The 19,960-nt window shown below is 40.1% G+C and overlaps 1 protein-coding gene across 2 annotated transcripts in view; it reads right to left on the bottom strand.

Annotated features, from left to right (window-relative positions):
- LOC109410775 (mucin-3A) overlaps positions 1–19,960 on the bottom strand; it is a 619,568-nt gene that overhangs the window by 58,980 nt on the left and 540,628 nt on the right. For both annotated transcript variants that reach the window (XM_062853232.1, XM_029879181.2), the window contains one exon: positions 18,629–19,478. In XM_062853232.1, coding sequence (XP_062709216.1) covers positions 18,629–18,763 — 135 coding nt within the window. In that variant the 5' untranslated portion in view covers positions 18,764–19,478. The remainder of the gene's footprint in view (positions 1–18,628; positions 19,479–19,960) is intronic.

Here is a 19,960-nt window from a genome sequence, read left to right as displayed (position 1 = left end):
GAGGCTCCCGAGATGTTCAGGTCTGCTATGCAGAAATGCCTGGACGAGGGAGTTTTCCCAAAAGCTTGGAAGAGGCAGAGCCTGGTACTATTGCCAAAGGCGGGGAAACCACCCGGAGACCCGTCGGCATATAGACCAATATGCTTGATTGACACGGCGGGGAAGGTGCTCGAAAAGATCATCCTCAATAGAATGTTGCGGTTCACCGAGGGCGAAAATGGTCTTTCCAGTAACCAGTACGGCTTCCGGAAGGGGAGGTCCACCGTAGACGCTATCTTGTCGGTTACAAAAACCGCCGAGAAAGCACTCGAGCCTAAGAGGAGGGGAATTCGCTTTTGCGCGGTAGTGACTCTGGATGTAAGGAATGCGTTTAATAGTGCCAGCTGGTCTGCTATTGCCGATGCGCTCTTGCGTCTGGGGACACCGGAGTACCTGTACAAGATTCTCGGAAGTTACTTTCAGAATCGTGTACTAGTCTACGACACGGAGGTGGGTCGGAAGTGCTTTCACATAACCTCAGGAGTCCCGCAAGGTTCCATCCTGGGTCCGGTGTTATGGAATGTCATGTACGACGAGGTGTTGAGGTTGGAGTATCCAGTGGGAGTGGTGATTGTCGGATTTGCCGACGACATTACGCTCGAAGTCTACGGTGAAACGATCGAGGAGGTAAAGTTGACTACCAACCACTCGATCAAGGTTGTGGAGGCGTGGATGCGGTCCAGGAAACTGGAGCTGGCTCACCACAAGACAGAGGTGACGGTTGTTAACAACCTGAAGTCGGAGCAGCAGACGGAGATCAGTGTAGGAGACTGTACTATCCTGTCAAAGCGCTCCGTCAAACACTTGGGCGTGATGATCGACGATAAGCTTACCTTCGGTAGCCACGTCGATTATGCCTGTAAAAGAGCCTCCACAGCTATTGCGGCACTGTCCCGGATGATGTCCAATAGCTCTGCGGTGTACGCCAGTAAGCGCAAGCTTCTGGCTAGTGTTGCTACATCCATACTTAGGTATGGCGGCCCGGCGTGGGGCACCGCGCTAAATACTAAATGCTACCGACGGAAGCTGGAAAGTACTTACAGGCTTATGTGCCTGAGGGTTGCGAGCGCGTACCGTACCGTGTCACACGACGCTCTCTGCGTCATTACTGGTATGGTGCCTATCAGCATTCTTATCAGTGAGGACATGGAGTGCTTCGAAATGCGCGGCACAAGAGGCATACGCAGGACTGTCAGGATGGCCTCTATGGTCAAATGGCAGCGCGCGTGGGACAGTTCCACCAAAGGAAGGTGGACCTATAGGTTGATACCGAGGGTAGATAGTTGGATTAATAGGCGCCATGGGGAAGTCACATTCCACCTGACACAGGTCCTTACAGGTCATGGTTGCTTCCGACAGTATCTACACCGTTTCGGGCATGCGGATTCTCCCGAATGCCCAGTGTGCAATGATTTAGAGGAAACGGCGGAACACGTTTTGTTCGTGTGCCCGCGTTTTCGCACAATGCGTGACCGCATGCTTGCCACATGCGGGGAGGACACAACTCCGGACAACTTGGTCCAGAGGATGTGTAGGGATGAGTTTGGCTGGAACGCCGTTTCAACGGCTATTACCCACATCGTCTGGGAGCTACAGAGGAGGTGGCGCGTGGACTCGGAGAATGGCTAGTCCAGATGCAGTACAAGAGGTGGTCCAGGGGTTCGGAGTCGGCTTCGTAGGTCATACCGGTGCCCTGCGGTCGAAATCGACCCTTACAGCGATTAAGTGGCCGCGGAGAGGAAGTCCCGGTAGCGGTGCTGTCGTGGCGTCGGTCTACTGGGTTGGATCCGAGCCCGCGGTTGGAAAGGGGTCCCCGGTAAGGGTCGGGGTAGGTGAGATCCTGCTGTCTGCAACCTACGGGTGCATCTGATAGGGCCTGAAGGGTAGTGATACCCTTCCTTTGCGGGCAGGTCAGATCGGGTTGCACGTGGGCATCAGTTCTTGATGTCCGCTCAGCAGTAGGGCGCGGGCGGGGTTGACCCTGCCCGCCTTCCGAGGACAAAGGGAGTGGCGAGGACCACTCGGGAAACTGGCTAAGCGCCAGCATGCTACCGTGATGGACTCTCTAAAGCGAGTCATCGATGTTCGTTGCTGCAGGCTACGCAGCTAACCTTGTGGGTGCGATGTGCACTAGCCCCTCTCTGAAGCAATACCTTCTTGGTGGTTCCGGAGAGACGTAGGGTTTGGCGACCATAGGAATGGTTTAGTGGGTACGAGGAGAGAGTAGTCCTGGATTTTACTTTTGTTGTAGAAGACGGCCTGTCAGACCTACACTACCCTAACCTTCTGTTAGGGTGTCTGTTGAGCAGATTATCCCCCTATGGTTTAGAAGGAAAAAAAAAAAAAAAAAAAAAAAAAACACACACACACTGGCTACTTATCTGACTTCTGGGGCGGAATGAAGCTGCTCCAGGGGGTACAAGATGACGATAAAAAGCATCCATGGATCCAATGATAGGTAATCGTCCACCGTGTGAACGTCGGTCGCAGCTGCTCGCAGGAGGATCGGGTCCGCACAGCTCCTAGACCCCATACAGATAATTCAGACGCCTATTTTTTTGCTGTCACAAGTCCGAAACATCACTTTACACACGCGCGTGGATGAAAGCTACAATCGAAAGTTCATCGAGCACAGAATGCACCGAAGCCGAAAATATTACGGATACAACTTTTCTGCTGGCCTGATCAAACACCCACGGTTTACTCGCGGAACACACACTGGCCATTTTCTATAACGCAAACACACACAAAAACTTGATTCCAATTTTCCGAAATTTGAAAAAAAAAGCAAAACCAGCACAAAAGAAACGTGACAGCGGCGAAAATTTGCGACCGCTCACAATGTCAGATGGCCACTCAAAACGATAGATTAAATTTCAATGCTTTTTTTCAGATAACTTTTTGAAATTTTTCCTAGTATTTTTAAAATAAATCTTAGAAATTAATGTCTTTTAATCAAATTTCATATAAAAGTTCGCAGACTCTATCAGAAGATTATTTGCAAACTCGTTTGCGAAACCCCTAAAGCAACAACAGCATGTTTTGAGGGTCTCCTGGCGGAATGTCTGGAAATATCACTGACGAAACAATTTTGAGAGTAATTTCAAGAAAAATCTCTGAGAACGTTCGGCAAAATCCGTGGTGGATTTTCGGTAGTTGTACAGATCTCAGTTCAATTCGATAGGTTTATTAAAAACTTATGGTAGAATCCATGTTGGTGCAAAAAAAATTAAGTGAGCTAAAATTAAAAAAAAAATCTACGAGCAATTTCTGAGAACAAAGAAACTGGTATTCATCTAGAATCAAGAAATTTCTTAAACAATTTTTAGTCGCGTCTCTGTCGTATTTCTTCAACGATTTTGTATCGTCAATATAATTTTTCAGGGATTTCTCTGAGAAATATACAAGATCAAGTAAAATTATGTTGGAAATTGGTTACAACGCCAGAAATTCCGCGCCTGGGTATTACAAAATTATTTGCTGTGTAGAATTTTAAAAATGAATCTTAGAAAATAATGTCTTTGAATAAGGTTTTATTAAAGGTTAGCACAGTTGTCAGATGGCCACTCAAAACGATAGATTAAATTTCAATGCTTTTTTTCAGATAACTTTTTGAAATTTTTCCTAGTATTTTTAAAATAAATCTTAGAAATTAATGTCTTTTAATCAAATTTCATATAAAAGTTCGCAGACTCTATCAGAAGATTATTTGCAAACTCGTTTGCGAAACTCCTAAAGTAACAATAGCATGTTTTGGGGGAATTTTGGCGGAATATCTGGAAAGATCACTGACGAAACAATTTTGAAAACAATTTCAAGAAAAATCTCTGAGCACGTCAATCAGTTGAACGTAGCCGCGCCTCTGTCTTATTTCTTCGACTATTTTGTGTCGTCGAAATAATTCTTCAGGGACTCCTCTGAGAAATGCACAAGATCGGAAACTTCTCCAAGAGTTCTAAAAACTCCAGAGAAAATCGTAGGAATCTCAGGGCAGGCCTCTTATGATTTTTTTGGGAGAAACGTTTTACTGAATCAAATTTGATAGATTTAAGCATTTTATGTTAGTAAATTTACACTGTCAAAGTTTCAAAAAAAAAAAAAAATCGGGACAGTGTTGCCAATACTACAGTCAAAATAATGCACACTGATTTTAAAATGTTAAAAAGTGCCCAAAATTTGAAAACCCCGTTTTTTGTTTGAATTGTTAAAAAAAAGTACTGAATCGATTATAATGAAATTTTCACCTATTACGACTTACTTGAAGAACTTACAGTCAAATTTTCAGACGTTTTGATGTACTAACAACCAAGTTATAGCCTAAACAATTTTTAAAATGGAAGCCCAAAATTTAACTAGCATGCAACTTTTGGAGGGTAACTTGTATGGGAAATATCGTGCCTAACATAAATCGCCTAAAATTATCAAATTCGATTTGGTAAAACGAGATGGTTCTACCCCGTTAGGCCGAAAGCCGTTAGGCCGAATGCCGTTAGGCAGAATGTCGTTAGGCCGAATGCCGTTAGGCCGAAAGGGTCGTTAGGACGAACTGGTCATCAGGACAAATGGGTTATAAGGTTAAACGGTTTGCTTAGGCAACTGGATGGTAAGGAACTGTTTAATTTTTGAGCGAAACGGTCATCGACCTTGAAATTTTGGTTGGCTTTGCATGGTTAATTGAATAAACACACTAATAGTATTTCGCGTTTTAAAGTCTAAATTATAGTTACACCGCAAACAAATTCAGAGTTCCAGTACGAACATGATTAACAAGATTAAGTGCAACTGAATCGAGGTCTCTAAAACAGCCTATGTTTAAAAGAAGAAAAAATCTTCGATGAAAAAGTTGTTAGCCGTTATGCTTATAGTGAGTATAAAAGTAATATTACGAAAAAACATCTTATGTTCAGAAGAAGGAAAAACTCTGTTGAGGGCTGTAATCCTCATTATGAGTAAAACATTTAAACTAGAAAGAGCAGCAGTAGACTACCGCCGTGAAACTCAACAGTTAAACTAGAAAGAGTTTAGAAGAAGTAAAATTTCAGATGTAAAAGTTGATAGCTGTTAGGCTAGAAGAAAAGTCTATGTACAGAAGAAGGAAAAACTCTTATGCAAAAATTATTTGCTGTAATACTTATGATGAGCAGAATAGTTAAACTAGAAAGAACATTTTCAAAAGAAGGAAAAATCTCTGATGAAAAAATTAATTGCTGTAATGCTCATAGTGAGTAGAACACTAAAACTAGAGAGAACAGCCTATGTTTAAAAGAAGAAAAAATCTCCGATGAAAGATTTGAAAGCTGCAATGCTTATAGTGAGTATAACTGTTAGACTAGAAGAAAAGCCTATGTACAGAAGAAGGAAATACTCTTATGAAAAAGATTATGGCTGAAATACTTATAAAGAGAAGAATAGTTCAACTAGAAAGAACAGCCTATTTTCAAAAGAAGGAAAAATCCCCGATGATAAATTTAATAGCAGAAATGCTAATTTATTCTTCACCACTTATGCTTACAACTTTTACAGCAGACTACAATTGGCAGCTGAACTTACACATTGTACAGCGCCTAAATGTATTCTAGTTTACTATATTGAACTGGTTCCCTTTGCGCTGTTTTTTTTTGTATTCTGCTCATGGTAGAAAGATAAGCACGATGGTGTTGATGCTTTCAGGTTAGGTATAATAGCCTTTGTGATTTGTATTACATTCATTTGCAAGCACTATAATTATGTTGACATTGTTACTGTATTGAATATCTTTATCCTGTCGATAGCTTTGGTTGTGCCCGTTCACCATAACACTTTGTTTCTGACTAAAAATAAGCTTTTTTCTAGATGCTATATTATAAAACTTTTCTACTTCGCTTCCCAAATTGATTTCCCCCACAGTTCCCCAATGATGTCGACTTTTGTCATGTTTATTTCGTTTTGTGCAATATAAAACGATAAAAGTCAGTAGACACATATAATGACAACCTATTCGGCCTAACGACCCTTTCGACCTTATGATCCATTCGGCCTAACGACCTTTTCGGCCTAACGGCATTCGGCCTAATGGCCTTCGGCCTAACGGCATTCGGCCCAACGGCTTTCGGCCTAACGGCCTGCTCCCGTCTTTCCCGGAAATCCAGCATCATTATCACCAAAAACTACAGGCGAATCACGCGAAAACGAAGACGAATTCCGGCGCCCGGATGGGAATAAGAGAAACTCTCATATTTGGACGTAGCTATCGACTGAGGGATCTCATAACAATCGCGAATTATCCGAAGAATCAATTTACAAGCACTTTTCGAGGCAAAGTTTGTAACACCAGCCGTTTCTCTATTCGGCCGGCCATAATCATATTTGTGATTGCCTCACAATATACAAATTCAGGCAATGGCAGGAAAAGAAAGCCCTTCAATTAATAACTGTGGAAGTGCTCAAAGAACACTAAGTTGAAGAGAGGCATGCCAAGTTCCAGTGGGAACGTAGAGCCATAAAGAAGAAGAAGATCCCTCACTCCAGAAGCAGTGATGGTGACAAGAACACATCCAACGTGCAGCTAGAATACGAGTAAGGCAACTGCCCCAAACCACGATGTCAAGACCATCATAGGAGACCTAAACGTACAGGTAGGGCATTCTAGCGCGCATCAACTGGCGAAAGAAAGTTCATCGATTCTGCCGTCTCCAAGAACACCAGATCACCAAAGCAGACAAAATCCCAAATCGACAATGTTCTGATTGATGGACTGTGCACCCCTCGCTGTGCCCCCTCTAGAGTACAGTAAAAGCAGTCATCAACGATGCAGCTCAGTGCATTTGTAGGTACCTACGCGGAACGGAGTCGACGAAACGAATGCATCAACGAGGACTGTAGGTAGAGTGATCTCGGAGGGGAAGAACGCAGCGCGGGCTGCAATGCTGCAGCATGGAAACCGACAGAATGTGGAACGATCCTCCAGAATTGTTATGAATACCAGTTCCCAGAGCATCCCCAAAAGCAGAGGTATGGAAAATCATAGACCAAAAAATGCTTTCCTGGGAAGCTTACCATACTGATTGAAGCAACAGTGGATGGAGATATTGATGAAAATAATATAGTTTGGCCTTAGGTTACCTGACTGTTTGAACCACGTGGACGTTACGCTGCCATTGATAAATCGCAATGCATTACGACATGAGTCCATTTTATTTGACACAGTTTTTGCTATCGAATTCCTTGCCGCCATTCGGTGACGCTGTCGTCTCACATGGCATCCCGAATGAATGATTCATCTTGTTGTTGTTGTTGTTGTGATGGATCCGAATAGCAAGTGTTATGTTTCGTATTTGTAAATAACCTCCGGCACATGTGAGGTAGCTCCAGCGATCCGTGTCGTCATTATTCATGGGCTGAGAGTATCGTGAGCTTCGAAAAAACGCCTTATCCAACTAACCTAGCTTGCCGGGCGGTTGCTGTAGCGGCGGCGCGGCTTATCCGATACGCTGCTTATTTCAGCCCCCGTTCCAAGTTTTCCATCGATCGCGCTTGACTGGCTGCTGTGAGAAAAATCCACTCAACCATCAGCGACAGAACCCCAGTTGCAAACAACAACGAGAGTATGAGGCAGGAGGATAGGCATCCAAATCCCACAAACAAACAACACTTTTCGCACGTAATCACGGCTGGAAAATTAAAAATCAGCTGTTAAATGTTCGGATAAACGCTGCTATTCCCATTTCTGGTTGTCTTCTGGTTGGCAGTTTAACTGCTACCGTCCGTGGTGAGTTGCAGCAGCAGCCAGCACGAACATGCACTTTGGTGTGCAGCGCCATAGTGTGAACGAAAATCTGCCGGAAAATGAGATTATGCGAGATTGGTAAATTGCTACACGCACGCGAGGGAATTGCCATCAGGTGAGAAATAACTGGCAGATGGAGCCCCGGTAAAATGCAGCACCTGGCAGGAAAAAAAGAATCTCGATGATGGAAATTACCCTACCGCAAGGTGGAGAACACGAGCGACGGTCTGGTGATTGACAATGATAATTTTCGTCAGCAATGATTTCTGACTATATAACTTAAGGCGAAACTGGATCCATTTCCTCACTTTTAGATTTTTGATTTTTTTTTATAAAATATCGAAGCAATATTTTTAAAATAGGTTTTCGTACACATGTAGAGTATGGATCAAGGTATCTCCTATTTTTTCCTGGTGAAAAATGATTTTCGTTTTTGCAGAAACCATTTTTTAACAATATTTTACAAAACAATGTTTTATGCAAAAATGGAAAACATTTGCCACAACGATAAAAAATCAGGAGATACCTTTTCAGGGGTTCCCACAAGTTAGGCTACAGGCAACCTGAACCAAGTGGTATCCCGACCAGAATTGATGCGAGTCATGATTCTATTACGCATCAGAAACGCATTTACAGGAAAACAATTTATCCCAATGCAACATAGTGGCTTCGTGGTCGTGCGGCTAGTATCACCAAGCATTTAGTCGCATCGTGCTGAGGGGCGTGACTCATAAATAACTCCCTGGAAGCATTAAACGTGTTCGTGTTTTTTAACATTTTGCTCGATTACCGAAATTCCGGATAAATTTAAAACTTTTTTCGATCATCAGCGTTAGTGTCTTTGCTGGCAAAAATTGAATTAAAAAAACTGTGAATCACAAGTATTTCAAGAATTAATTGACTACAATTTACAGAATTCTACCCAAAATTTGTTTGATTTTTTTTTAGAACAAGTTTATTAATCCTAGAACAGGGTTCGTAAAAAAATGTGGGAAACTTGCTGAAATCAAAAGATGTTGTTTTGCCTGGAACGAATTTGGATACCTCAAAGATTTTTCAAGATAATCAGTCATTTCTTTTATTTTATGTTCGTGTTGTTAAGATTTTGAAGCATTGCATGAATAATGTTGAACAAAACAGCAATATTTTAATGAGCATGAGCATGAGCATGAGCATGATTGACCGCCCGCGGTTGTTCCTCTGTTATTGCAAGGACAACTGCATTTACACAAAGAACCAACAGATGATGCTTGGGATTAGCTTTCTCTTCATTGTGTAAATGCTGCAATCCCAATACTTTTCAATAAGCAATACCAGCGCCGGCCGCGTCCGAATGCAGGTCAATTGAGGATAGGGAAGGAAGTGATGACGTGATTCTCGCTTAGGCCAATAACCGAGGAATTCTCTGCGTTACTACGAGAAATCACTAGGAGTTTGGACAGGGGAAATGGAGATGTGTTGAGGATTTTGTCGTGGGTAAACGAATGTAATGTTTTGATTCGCGATTGATAATGCGCTCGCGAAGAAATACCCTTCTAAACCTTGGACGACGAACGCGATCTTTTGTGCCTCAAAACTCACCCTACATAAGTTATTCATTCGCAACTAAGGAGAACACAATGCTAAACACCGACGCATCTGTAGTTTGCGTTTCCGCGCGAGACAATGCTGAACGCGATCAATTCACAAGTATTAACATAATAACACGTGATAAATAAATCAGAAAGATCTTACCGCATGGTTCGCCGTCTATCTTTTACCGACCCTCTCTTTTTCCAGAAATTCATGCAACCTTTATTTGAGTCAAAACATTTATTCATTTGGACTAAAATATTACAAATGTCGACACCGAAGATGACGAACCATTCCAATTTTTGTGTTCATGCAAAAAATGAAAGGAAATTATTTATTATCAACTAAATGTGCATTTGGAGCTAGCGCCGACACATGACGTGACGAACTTTTCAATATTTGTTAGATAAATACACAAAAACCAGAGCTGCAGCATCTTCCACTAACTGGCCTCGAAATTACACTGAACTGCTACAACAACACACGGGTACGACGATGTGCACATTCAAATTGTCGACGACAACGTGCCCGATCCGAATGAAAAAAGCGGCACTTCCTTTGCCTCCAAAAACACACTAAACCGCCTCGTATGAAGATGAGTACGCACACAGGACGACGACGCGATGCAACGACGAACCAAGACGGACTATCATGCAACCTTTACTATTGAGTCAAAACATTTATTCATTTTGACTAAAATATTACAAATGTCGACACCGAAGATGACAAACCATTCAAATTTTTGTGTAAATGCAAAACATGAAAGAAACATATATATTATCAACTGAATGTGCATTGGGTACTAACGCCGACACATGACGTGACGAACTTTTCAATATTTGTTAGATAAATACACAAAAACCAGAGCAGAATTGTATAAATCCTTTAGCATTAATTATTATTATTATTATTATTATTATGATAAAATGGAAAGAGCTCACCAATAAACATCCTTCGAAGTGTCCAGTGCGTATGTGTTACAGCATCTTCCACTAACTGGCCTTTTCTCCGAAATCACACTGAACCGCTACAACTACACACGGGTACGACGATGTGGACATTCAAATTGACGACGACGACGACGCAGCCGGTCCAAATAAAAAAAGCGGCTTTTTCACTTTGCCTCAAAAATCACACTCGGTGTGTGAATCTTAATCAAAATACAAACTCACTTTTTTATTACACAAGAAAAGCCTAAAGATTTATCAGAATCTTAAGCCCTCTTATTGAAAACTAATAGCTTCTCAATCGATTTCAGAACGCAGATCACAACTAACATGTTTTTAACCTGTATTAACGAGATTTTTAGCCCTAGGCTAGTTCATCTCGGGACCCACGTTTTACTTCCCTTCCGAAGGAAGAACTTTCGATCCCAGGTCCTCGGCGTGATTGTCACGCGCTTCAACTATCACACCAGGTCCGCTCCCACACAACAATTAACATTTTTACAAGAGTGGAACAAACCACTGATATACAGTATCGGACAATAAAAATGCACCAAAGCCGTTTTCCCATACAAACTAGTCAACTTTAGATTACCATATCTCAGTTACTTCTCAACCGATTGTTTTCATTTTTCTGTGACGAACTACAAAACATTCCAATTTTCAAAAACTATTGAAAAAGTTCAGTGATAACTATTGTTACAAAAGTTACAGATAGGTTGAATTTTGACAATAAAATTGCACCAAGACAAAAAATGTTATAGCAAAAAATGATTACGTCATATCATTATGGTGTCTTCGGCAAATATGTTTCTTGTGTGATGACGAATAAGTTTGCTGAACAGACCAACATGATTTGACTTCAACATTTTTTGCTATACAATTTTTTGTCTTGGTGCATTTTTATTGTCAAAATTCAACCTATCTGTAACTTTTGTAACAATAGTTACCACTGAACTTTTTCAATAGTTTTTGAAAATTGGAATGTTTTGTAGTTCGTCACAGAAAAATGAAAACAATCGGTTGAGAAGTAACTGAGATATGGTAATCTAAAGTTGACTAGTTTGTATGGGAAAACGGCTTTGGTGCATTTTTATTGTCCGATACTGTATGTTGCCCTTTACTGGCAATTCGAATCCCACCAGAACGCGATTTTTTTCAAAAAATCATCCCTCAATTTGTCAATTAGCAACATTCTGTGTCTTCTAACTACAAGTTTTTCTGTATGTTTATGACATACCAGCTTATCTGGTAAATGCCAGTAAAGGGCAACATATATCAGTGTACCCTACCTTGCGTCATCGGCGCAGTTGGTCGTGGAGCGTGCGACCGTGCCGAGCTCTTGACGCATGCTGAATTAGACACCAGCAAGCAGACTGCTTGGTGGCTAGGTATGCGGAGTCTCGGCTTCAAATAAAAATAATACGCTCTCACTTGTAGTTGTTGGGCACAAACGAGGCTGTGTTGTGGATTGACATCTAAGCCGAAAGAGAGATGGTTCTTGAAAAAGTGAATGTTCATGGTGAGGGCTCGGGTTCAGTTTGGCTTTCTATTCCGCAGAATTATCACCTGTTCTGTGGCTTAGTTGGTTAAAGCACCGGTCTAGCGAATACGGGGTCGTGGGTTCGAATCCCACCAGAACGCGATTTTTTTCAAAAATTCATCCCTCAATTTGTCAATTAGCAACATTCTGTGTCTTCTAACTAAGCCCCTCAGCAAATTTCAGCAAAAGAATCTGTTATTCAGCTAGTTTCTTGAGATAGTAGTTGATTATTCTATATACTCTGGACTTAGGCTCAAGTTTTAACAGAATTAACGAGCAATCTTGTTTCTAGAAATAACTCTGCTGATTTTCCAAGAAAGTATTTGAAATTTTTGAAAATGGCTAACAATATCATTTGACATTGGTCATCTATTACAATATCGCCCAAGCTTTCACGATCCACAAAAAAATATTGCCCGGAACCTACCAGTGGGCTGTGAACCATAGTTTGAGAAACGCTGAAATTGATATATTTAAATTTTCACGATAGTTTCTCGGAGTTTAAAGCAATAAATTTTGGGGCTAAAAATCTGAGTCATCCTAATGGACATCTGCTCTGCTCACGCTCATACTCATGCTCAGTAGACATATAAAGTCCATTGAAAAACTTCGTAGTATTTTATCAAATAGTTGGTCCCTGATTTTTGATTGAATGATGTTTTTTTGCTGACATGTGTAATTACAGTTTACTAGAGAAACCACTATGACTCTATGAATCAGACCACTAAGGTAAAACTGAGAAACACTGATCTAAACAGCCACCCTCTACAGCAACCGTGGTTTGAAGGCCAGCCGCGCCGATTCAACGGCGACGATTAATGACAGACGGATGTGTGAGAAGAAAAATGCATCTCCCATCAGATTTGAACATAATGAGGCCTTTTTCCTGCCCGCTAGATACTTACTTTAAAAAGCATATGCAGCATACTGTATATCTGTGCCATGCTGTGCTGCTGCTTGGAAAGAAAACGAAACGCACGTCAGACACCCAGCAACGAGATTGCATAATTTATTCTGTCGTCCGTCCGTCCGTCGCCGTCTACTAACTCGGTGTCTGCGAGATGATAATAAATACTTCAACCCGGTGCGGTGGTGGTGGATCTGGATGCTGATTTCTCTGTCGGCGGGTGGTAGGTGGCTGACTAAAAAGAGTAACTTTTATTTTTCCAAGCTTTTCCTGTCGCTCGTTTGGCTGTACCTAGTAACTTTAGCGGGTATCACACTTGAGACCCTACTTGAAGAGCACTAGTTTAAGCAGATTCTCGTTGCGATGTAAAAGTTGGAAAGAGTAGAAAAAACGAAAGTTACTGTGCGCTGGCTGCTGATGTTGCCATGTTGATAACCGTTCTTCTCGACACCTTGAATGGAACGCGAAAAGATGTTTCCGCCGACGACCGGTTAGCGATAACGAGAATGGTTTATTTGCTTTCACAGCTAACTGCATTGTTTTTTCCTGTTTGTTTTGTTTTTCCTTCAAGTTTCAGTTTGCTATAGTAAACTTATGGGTTGGAATTTTTCATTTTGTTTGTTGGGGTGATGCAATAATAGGTAGCGATAAAGATAAATCTGTACATTAACTTGTTGTTGTTGCATAAATCGTATGTATTTTGATATTATTACTGCTATCCTATCATAGCTTTCTGATTTTTGGATCTTTAAATCCTGACATAACGGTGTTTCATGTTTTCCTTCCTACGGTCTGTGTGTACGCTTTTGGAGTGATAAACGCGGTCCTTCATATAACAATTATGGACACTCAATATTTTTCTCTGCTCCATCCTGACTGCATGGACGTGGCCGGTGCCATTATTGTACCATTGAAAAGAACCTCTGAAGCTTGCACAGCAAGAACAGTTATGGCAATATCCAATCAATCATTCAGTTTATTCATTGTGCAATAGTCATTGGTTCGTGGTTATCACGGTCCAATGCTAAGCTTTTGCAGTAGGTAGGGCAAAAGCAATAGACTTGCCTCCCCCTAAAATTCTTCTCAAATCTTCACCATTTCATACATAAAGGCCTTCAAGGGCTTCAGCTAAGCACAGTTTCAGCCTTTTATTGTAAAAAGTTAAGTCTCACCTAGGGGGGTGAAAATGTTTTTCTCAAGCTCCAAGGGGACGATACCTCCTAAAAGTTTGGGAAACACTGCTGTACTTCTAGCACTACATAGAAGTTTTTATTTCTTATTTATATATTTCAAGCTGTTGCGGCCATTTCTGCATGATTTATATGATGATTTACGATGATTTCGAAGATGATCATCGGCTGAGTCCAATCCCAAGGAGTCCAAGGAATTCCCTTGCCAACTGTTCCAAGAATTTTTCCAGGAATATTTCTAAAAGTTCCTGTATGAATGCCTCATGAAGTTTCTTCAGAAATTCTTCCATTCCAAGAATCCCTTTGCGAATTGCTAAAACATAAAAATTTTGCCATTCAGCTCTTCATGTTGAATGGCAAAAATTGATTTTATATTGTTATTTTCTTCTGCCCGCGAAACGTTCTGCATTCAAAAACTTTCAATGTCACAATTCATTAGAAATATCAATGAAAATACTTTGAATAAAAATAAAAAAAATAAAAAATAGTCGTTTGTTAAGCAAATGATTGGATTTTCACTATGCAAAATTGTGCCCATAAATTCTTGGACACCCTATATTCAGAGGTTTCTGAAGAAGTTCATTGATTTTCATTGCACATATACACTCCCGATCAAAAGTTTGGGGTCACCCCCTCAAAAACATGTAATGTTTTTTGGACCATATCTCCGCCAATTTGCGTCCGATTTCAAAACCCTAGATCTCATTCAAAAGAAAATAAGTCAAAGAAAGTTTGAACATGATTTGAATTAAACTTGTTCAAAAATGTTTGTTCAAAAATTTTCTAAGAAAATAAATTTAAACTTACGTTAGTGTCGATGAAAATTGGGACGACCAAATTTAAGGATGAGAGCGGTAATATGATCTTTTTTCTATTAGCTTTTAACTGCTTTTACCCAACTTAACTTAAAAATCTAGAATAAGTAAATTAACTCTTGATGTTAGCGGCCAAAAGTACTTACACGTTAATAAAAAAAAAAGTCGGCCAAAAGTTTGGGGTCACTATCGTAAAACATGGAAAATTTATTTGTTGATATCTTTGTCATCTTTCATTCAATATTAATTCTGCTTTTAATTAACTTTTTTTTCTGAATGTTTTAGCCAAATTCGGCAAAAAGCAGTTGAAAGCTAACAGAAAATAGGTTTAAATTACCGCTCTCATCTTAAAATTTGTTCGACTGAATTTCCCGCGGCACTGCCGTAAGTTTATATTGACATATTATCTTTGAAATGAGATCTACAGGGGATACTCAAAATAACTAGGACAGGCAAAATTTTCACTTTTCAAAAAATGTTCAACTCGTTGTAACTTTTCGAAAAGGGCATTAAATATTCTCAAATTTTTACTGTAAGTTTATCAACTAGTTGTGTATCAGTGGTTCAAATTTGGAAAAGATCGGGCTATTCTACACGAAGAAAAAGGTATAATTATTCGATAGCCGACTTTGAGCTGTTATATCTCCGGATTCAATTAACCGAATGCAATGCAATTTTGATCATTTATGACTTATATAATGAGAAATTAATAACTTTTGACTAAACTTAAAATTCTTTACACGAAAGAAATTTATAACGATTAGATTATTTTTCTAATATAACACCAATTTATCCAAAACTTCATCATCGTTTCAAAATTCAAGATAGTGATTATAGTTCATTTAAATTCCCTCTGATTGACTTGAATATATTTATGTTTCAAAAGAAAGCAACCAAATAGCCGACATTAAATTGAAAAAAATAATGGGATGTATTTGAAAAATTGATAAATTTACTAAAAAAAACATAGAGTAAATGAAATCGCTATAACTTTTTTTCTCATTAACAAGTACAAATTAAGTCAACTGTTTTTCAAAGTTCATTAAATAAGTCATAAATGATCAAAATTTCATTGCATTCGGTTCATTGAATCCGGAGATATAACATCTCAAAGTTGGCTATCGGATAATTATACCTTTTTCTAGAATCTTCATTACATCGTGTAGAATGGCCCGATCTTTTCCAAATTTGAATCACTGATACACAACTAGTTGATGAACTTACAGTAAATATTTGAGAATATTTGATGCCCTTTTCGAAAAGTAACAGCGAGTTGAACATTTTTTGAAAAGTGAAAATTTTACCTGTCCCAGTTATTTTGAGTATCCCCTGTAGGGTTTTGAAATCGGACTTTTGATCGGGAGTGCAACTGCACCTGCTCATTTAGTTGTTTCAGAAATTCCATCAACAGGTCCTCTTTGAATTAATCCGCAAAATATTTCAAGATGGATCTTTTTTTTTTTAAATTTATCACAGAAATTAATTTTAGAAACTATTCTACTGGAAAAGGAACAATAGCAATACATCAACATCATCGTGCCCATCATTCTACCATGGACAGTGTAGAATAGTATACTAGAATACGTTTCGGTGCTGTATAAAAGTATAAGCACAGCTGTCAATGGAAATTGTGCTGTAAATTAGGTCAAGCGCTTAAAAAATATAAAAAAACACATCAATATCACATTGAGATTTGACATCAAAATTTATGTAATGATGATGATATAATTTAGAAGATATTCACACCTACTCGGGTTCCTTCAGAAATGGTTCCAGGAGTACTTCTACGAGATTCTTTGTAGGCTCCCCTAAGAGTTCTTTCAAAAATAACTCTAATAGTTTTTTCAAGAATTTTCCAAAAAGTTCCTGCAAAAAATTCCAACGAAGTCTTTTAGGAATTGTTCATTAGATAAAAAAATCATCATGAGTTTCCCTATTGATTTTTTCCCTGTAGTAGTTTCTTAAAGTAATCGTAGATACATTTTAAGACAAACTTCTGGAAAAATTGCTACATGAACATTGAGAGGAATTCCTGATAAAAATTGTAGAAAAAAACCTTGAAGGAATTTCTAAAAGAACTGTTGGCACATTTGCTGAAAGAACCTCTATAAAAATTCCTACAGAGAAGAATTCTTCAAAGGTAATCGTGGAGAAATTGTTGAAGGAAGTCCTCAATTACTTTCTGAAGGATTTTTTGGAGTTTCTTATAAAAGAAAATCTAAAAAAAAGGTTATACAGCAACCCCTAGTTTAACTCCTGAAGGAACTTTTAAATAAATAATTGATTGAATACGTGCACAAACTCTCGTAGACGAAGAAATGAATTCCCTGAGAATATTTTGGATGAACGTCTAGAGGAATTCCTAATGAAATTATTGATAAAATTATTGAAAAAATTCGAAGCAACCTTTGGTTGAAATCCTTTAAAACTCAAGTAATAGTTTTAGAAAATCTTAGGGGATTTCAAACATCCTGAGAAATTGCGGAGAAGCTCATGGAGAAACTGCTGGAGGATTCTTGAAAAGTTTCTGGAGAAACTTTCGGATTTTGTTGAAAAAACTCTTTGAGAAGCTTCTGTATACCTACATTGATACCTTGTTGGCTACAAAGCAACTTTACTCCAATGCCGAGCGTATAGTAGAGCACCATCTTCTGAGGGAGTTCTGGAAGGTTACCTTAGCGGAATAGCTGAGGGTAATAGCTGAAGGAATTCCATACGAATTTCTGAAGGAACTTATGGAGATATCGCTGAAGGTATTCCTGTCGAAATCTTCCTGAGAGATCTTTTGAAGCAAAAAATACATGATGATATTCCTTGAGGCATCCTTGAATCCTCCTGGAAGATGAAGGAACTAATGGAGATATATCTGAAAGAGCTCCTGAAGAATTTTTTGATTGGAATTTTAGAGGAATCTTCGAAGGAATGTTAGGAAGAATCCTGTTCGAACCTTCGAAGAAACTCATGTAGGAATCCCAGAACAGTTTCCTGAAGGAATCCCTGGTGGATCTCCTGGAGGCATCACTGAATCCTTCTGGAAGAACCTCTGAAGAAACTTCTGAAGAGATGCAAATGATGAATAATAAATAAAATCTAATGAAAAATTAAAAAAGTTTTAAGTGTTTCCTATTTGAATGGACACCCCAAAATTTCATTTGAATTTCTTCAGAAGTTTTCAATAAGAATAATATAATCTTATTAGTTTGCCTAAAATAATAGAAAGAAAAAAATATACAGACAAAAGTTCCAATCACTAGACTTCACATTGTTAGAACGTACTGTTTTCAATTTTAGTCATAAGGGCATATTCAACTTTGATTGAAATTCCCTATTCTAAGGTAGCGCGGTCAATAGGATTCTTAGCAATGATAAGCCTTCTCACAGATGCCGGGGCCCGTGGCATAGTGGCTACACGTTTTCTTCATAAGCAGATGGTCGTGGGTTCGATCCCAGCCCCGTCACTTTCGTCAGTTGCTCTTTCCCCCCTGAGAGCAGCTGACACAGACCCTCTTCTGAGCCCATGGCTCGAATGAACCCGGATACTTGGACATCGGCGAACGGCAACCCATAATGGACTCCCAATCGAACTGGAAACAGGAACAACCAACAGCCACACATCACCATCTCGTGCCCATCATTCTACCATGATAGGGTAGACAGTGAAAGCAGCGCAACGGCAACCAGTTCGATATATGTAGTACAATTCAAATAGAATACATTTAGGCGCTGTACATAGTGTATGTACAGCTTCCAATTGGAATCGCTCACGCAGTGCCCTAGTGGACAATAGAGCTGTAAATTAGGTTAAATGATTGAAGAATAAAAAAAATAAAAAAGGAAAAAAAAGCCTTCTCACCTGAAATATCGTATAGCCGCTATCGTACATCCAGAAATCCTCCGGCGGGTTGCCCGGCTTGGTCAGCTGAATCGCCAGGCACTGCTGCAGGATCAGCCGACATTTTTTCGGCGTACCGGGCGAATTTGTACTCATTGTGGTGCCGCTGGTACGTCCCGGCGTCGTCGTCGTCGTCACTGACCCTAGGCGACGACGATACTCGCAGCAGATTTGGTTCGCACTCGGAAGCTGGCGGAAGGTGTACCCGACGTCGTCGTTCTCCACCCGGAACGCTCATAGAAACTGTTTGGTATTTTTTTCTTCAGCACTACTTCCTAGTACCACTAGCCATGCAGTTGAAAAAATATATGAAAAATTATGCGTCGTCGTTGAGGCAGATCTTGAACCGCAGATCGCACGTGTTGGGGCCACTTTGCTTTTCTTTATGGGTCAATTACTTGCACTTGGGGGTTTCACTTGGACGGGTTTACTTTCACGACCACTGGATGCGAAGAGGCGTGTAATATCTGGGAGCACAACTCGGGCTTTGTTCCGCGCGCGATGGGGATGGGAATAATAACTTTCTTCTTATCGTAGGTCTTCCAGACCTCCACACAGAGACCACAGCTGCGCACAATAACTTGCCACTCTGAGGGAGGGCTCTGCGCGATTCCTGGAGGTCTCTTGTTCGCGAAACACTGTTATTACAACTTGATTTTACTTTTTTTCCCTGGCTGCGTACAAGCAGAATGTACAAGTGCAAGTGCAAGTCTCAGCTTAGATCGGATGTTCCCAGAAGGCAATGTGCGTCGTCGTTGTCGTCGTTGATTGGGGCTGGCGTTGTTTCCCTTTGATAGATGGACGGTTGCTTCTGAAATGGGAAGAAACGGGCAATGATTGCCGGTGAGTGTTGCGTTCGGTAATCATCTAATGTAAAACATGTTATTTGGAAGATGTTTTGATGGACGGAGGAAACGCGAGTGGTGCATAAAAACTGTGCGGCATAAGGTGACCAGACGGGCTGCATTCTGTGGGGCAGCTCAAGAAACAATTTGAAGACCAATTTGTCATGAGAAGGTATTTAAAGTTTTGGTAAAAACACCATGTTTATATTTTGGCCTTATGATGGTTCTGTTGCAACAAACTGCCCATTGTAAAAAGGCAGTTTGTTACAAGTTGGCATATTTGATTAAAAGCAGCAGTTGAATGTTTTTGAGTGTCCAAATTTACTTTGGTCAATCAATTAGCATTGAATCGATTTGGCCTAGATCCACTCGCCACTGCGAGCATAACAAGCCACATATAGCCCTGACATTGAATACTTTTCAAGTTCAAGGGGAGAAAACTTTGCAT

The sequence above is a fragment of the Aedes albopictus genome, chromosome 2 (genome assembly GCF_035046485.1).
Source record: "Aedes albopictus strain Foshan chromosome 2, AalbF5, whole genome shotgun sequence".
Classification (NCBI taxonomy): Eukaryota; Metazoa; Arthropoda; class Insecta; order Diptera; family Culicidae; genus Aedes; species Aedes albopictus.
This window is presented reverse-complemented; position numbering and strand designations above follow the sequence as displayed.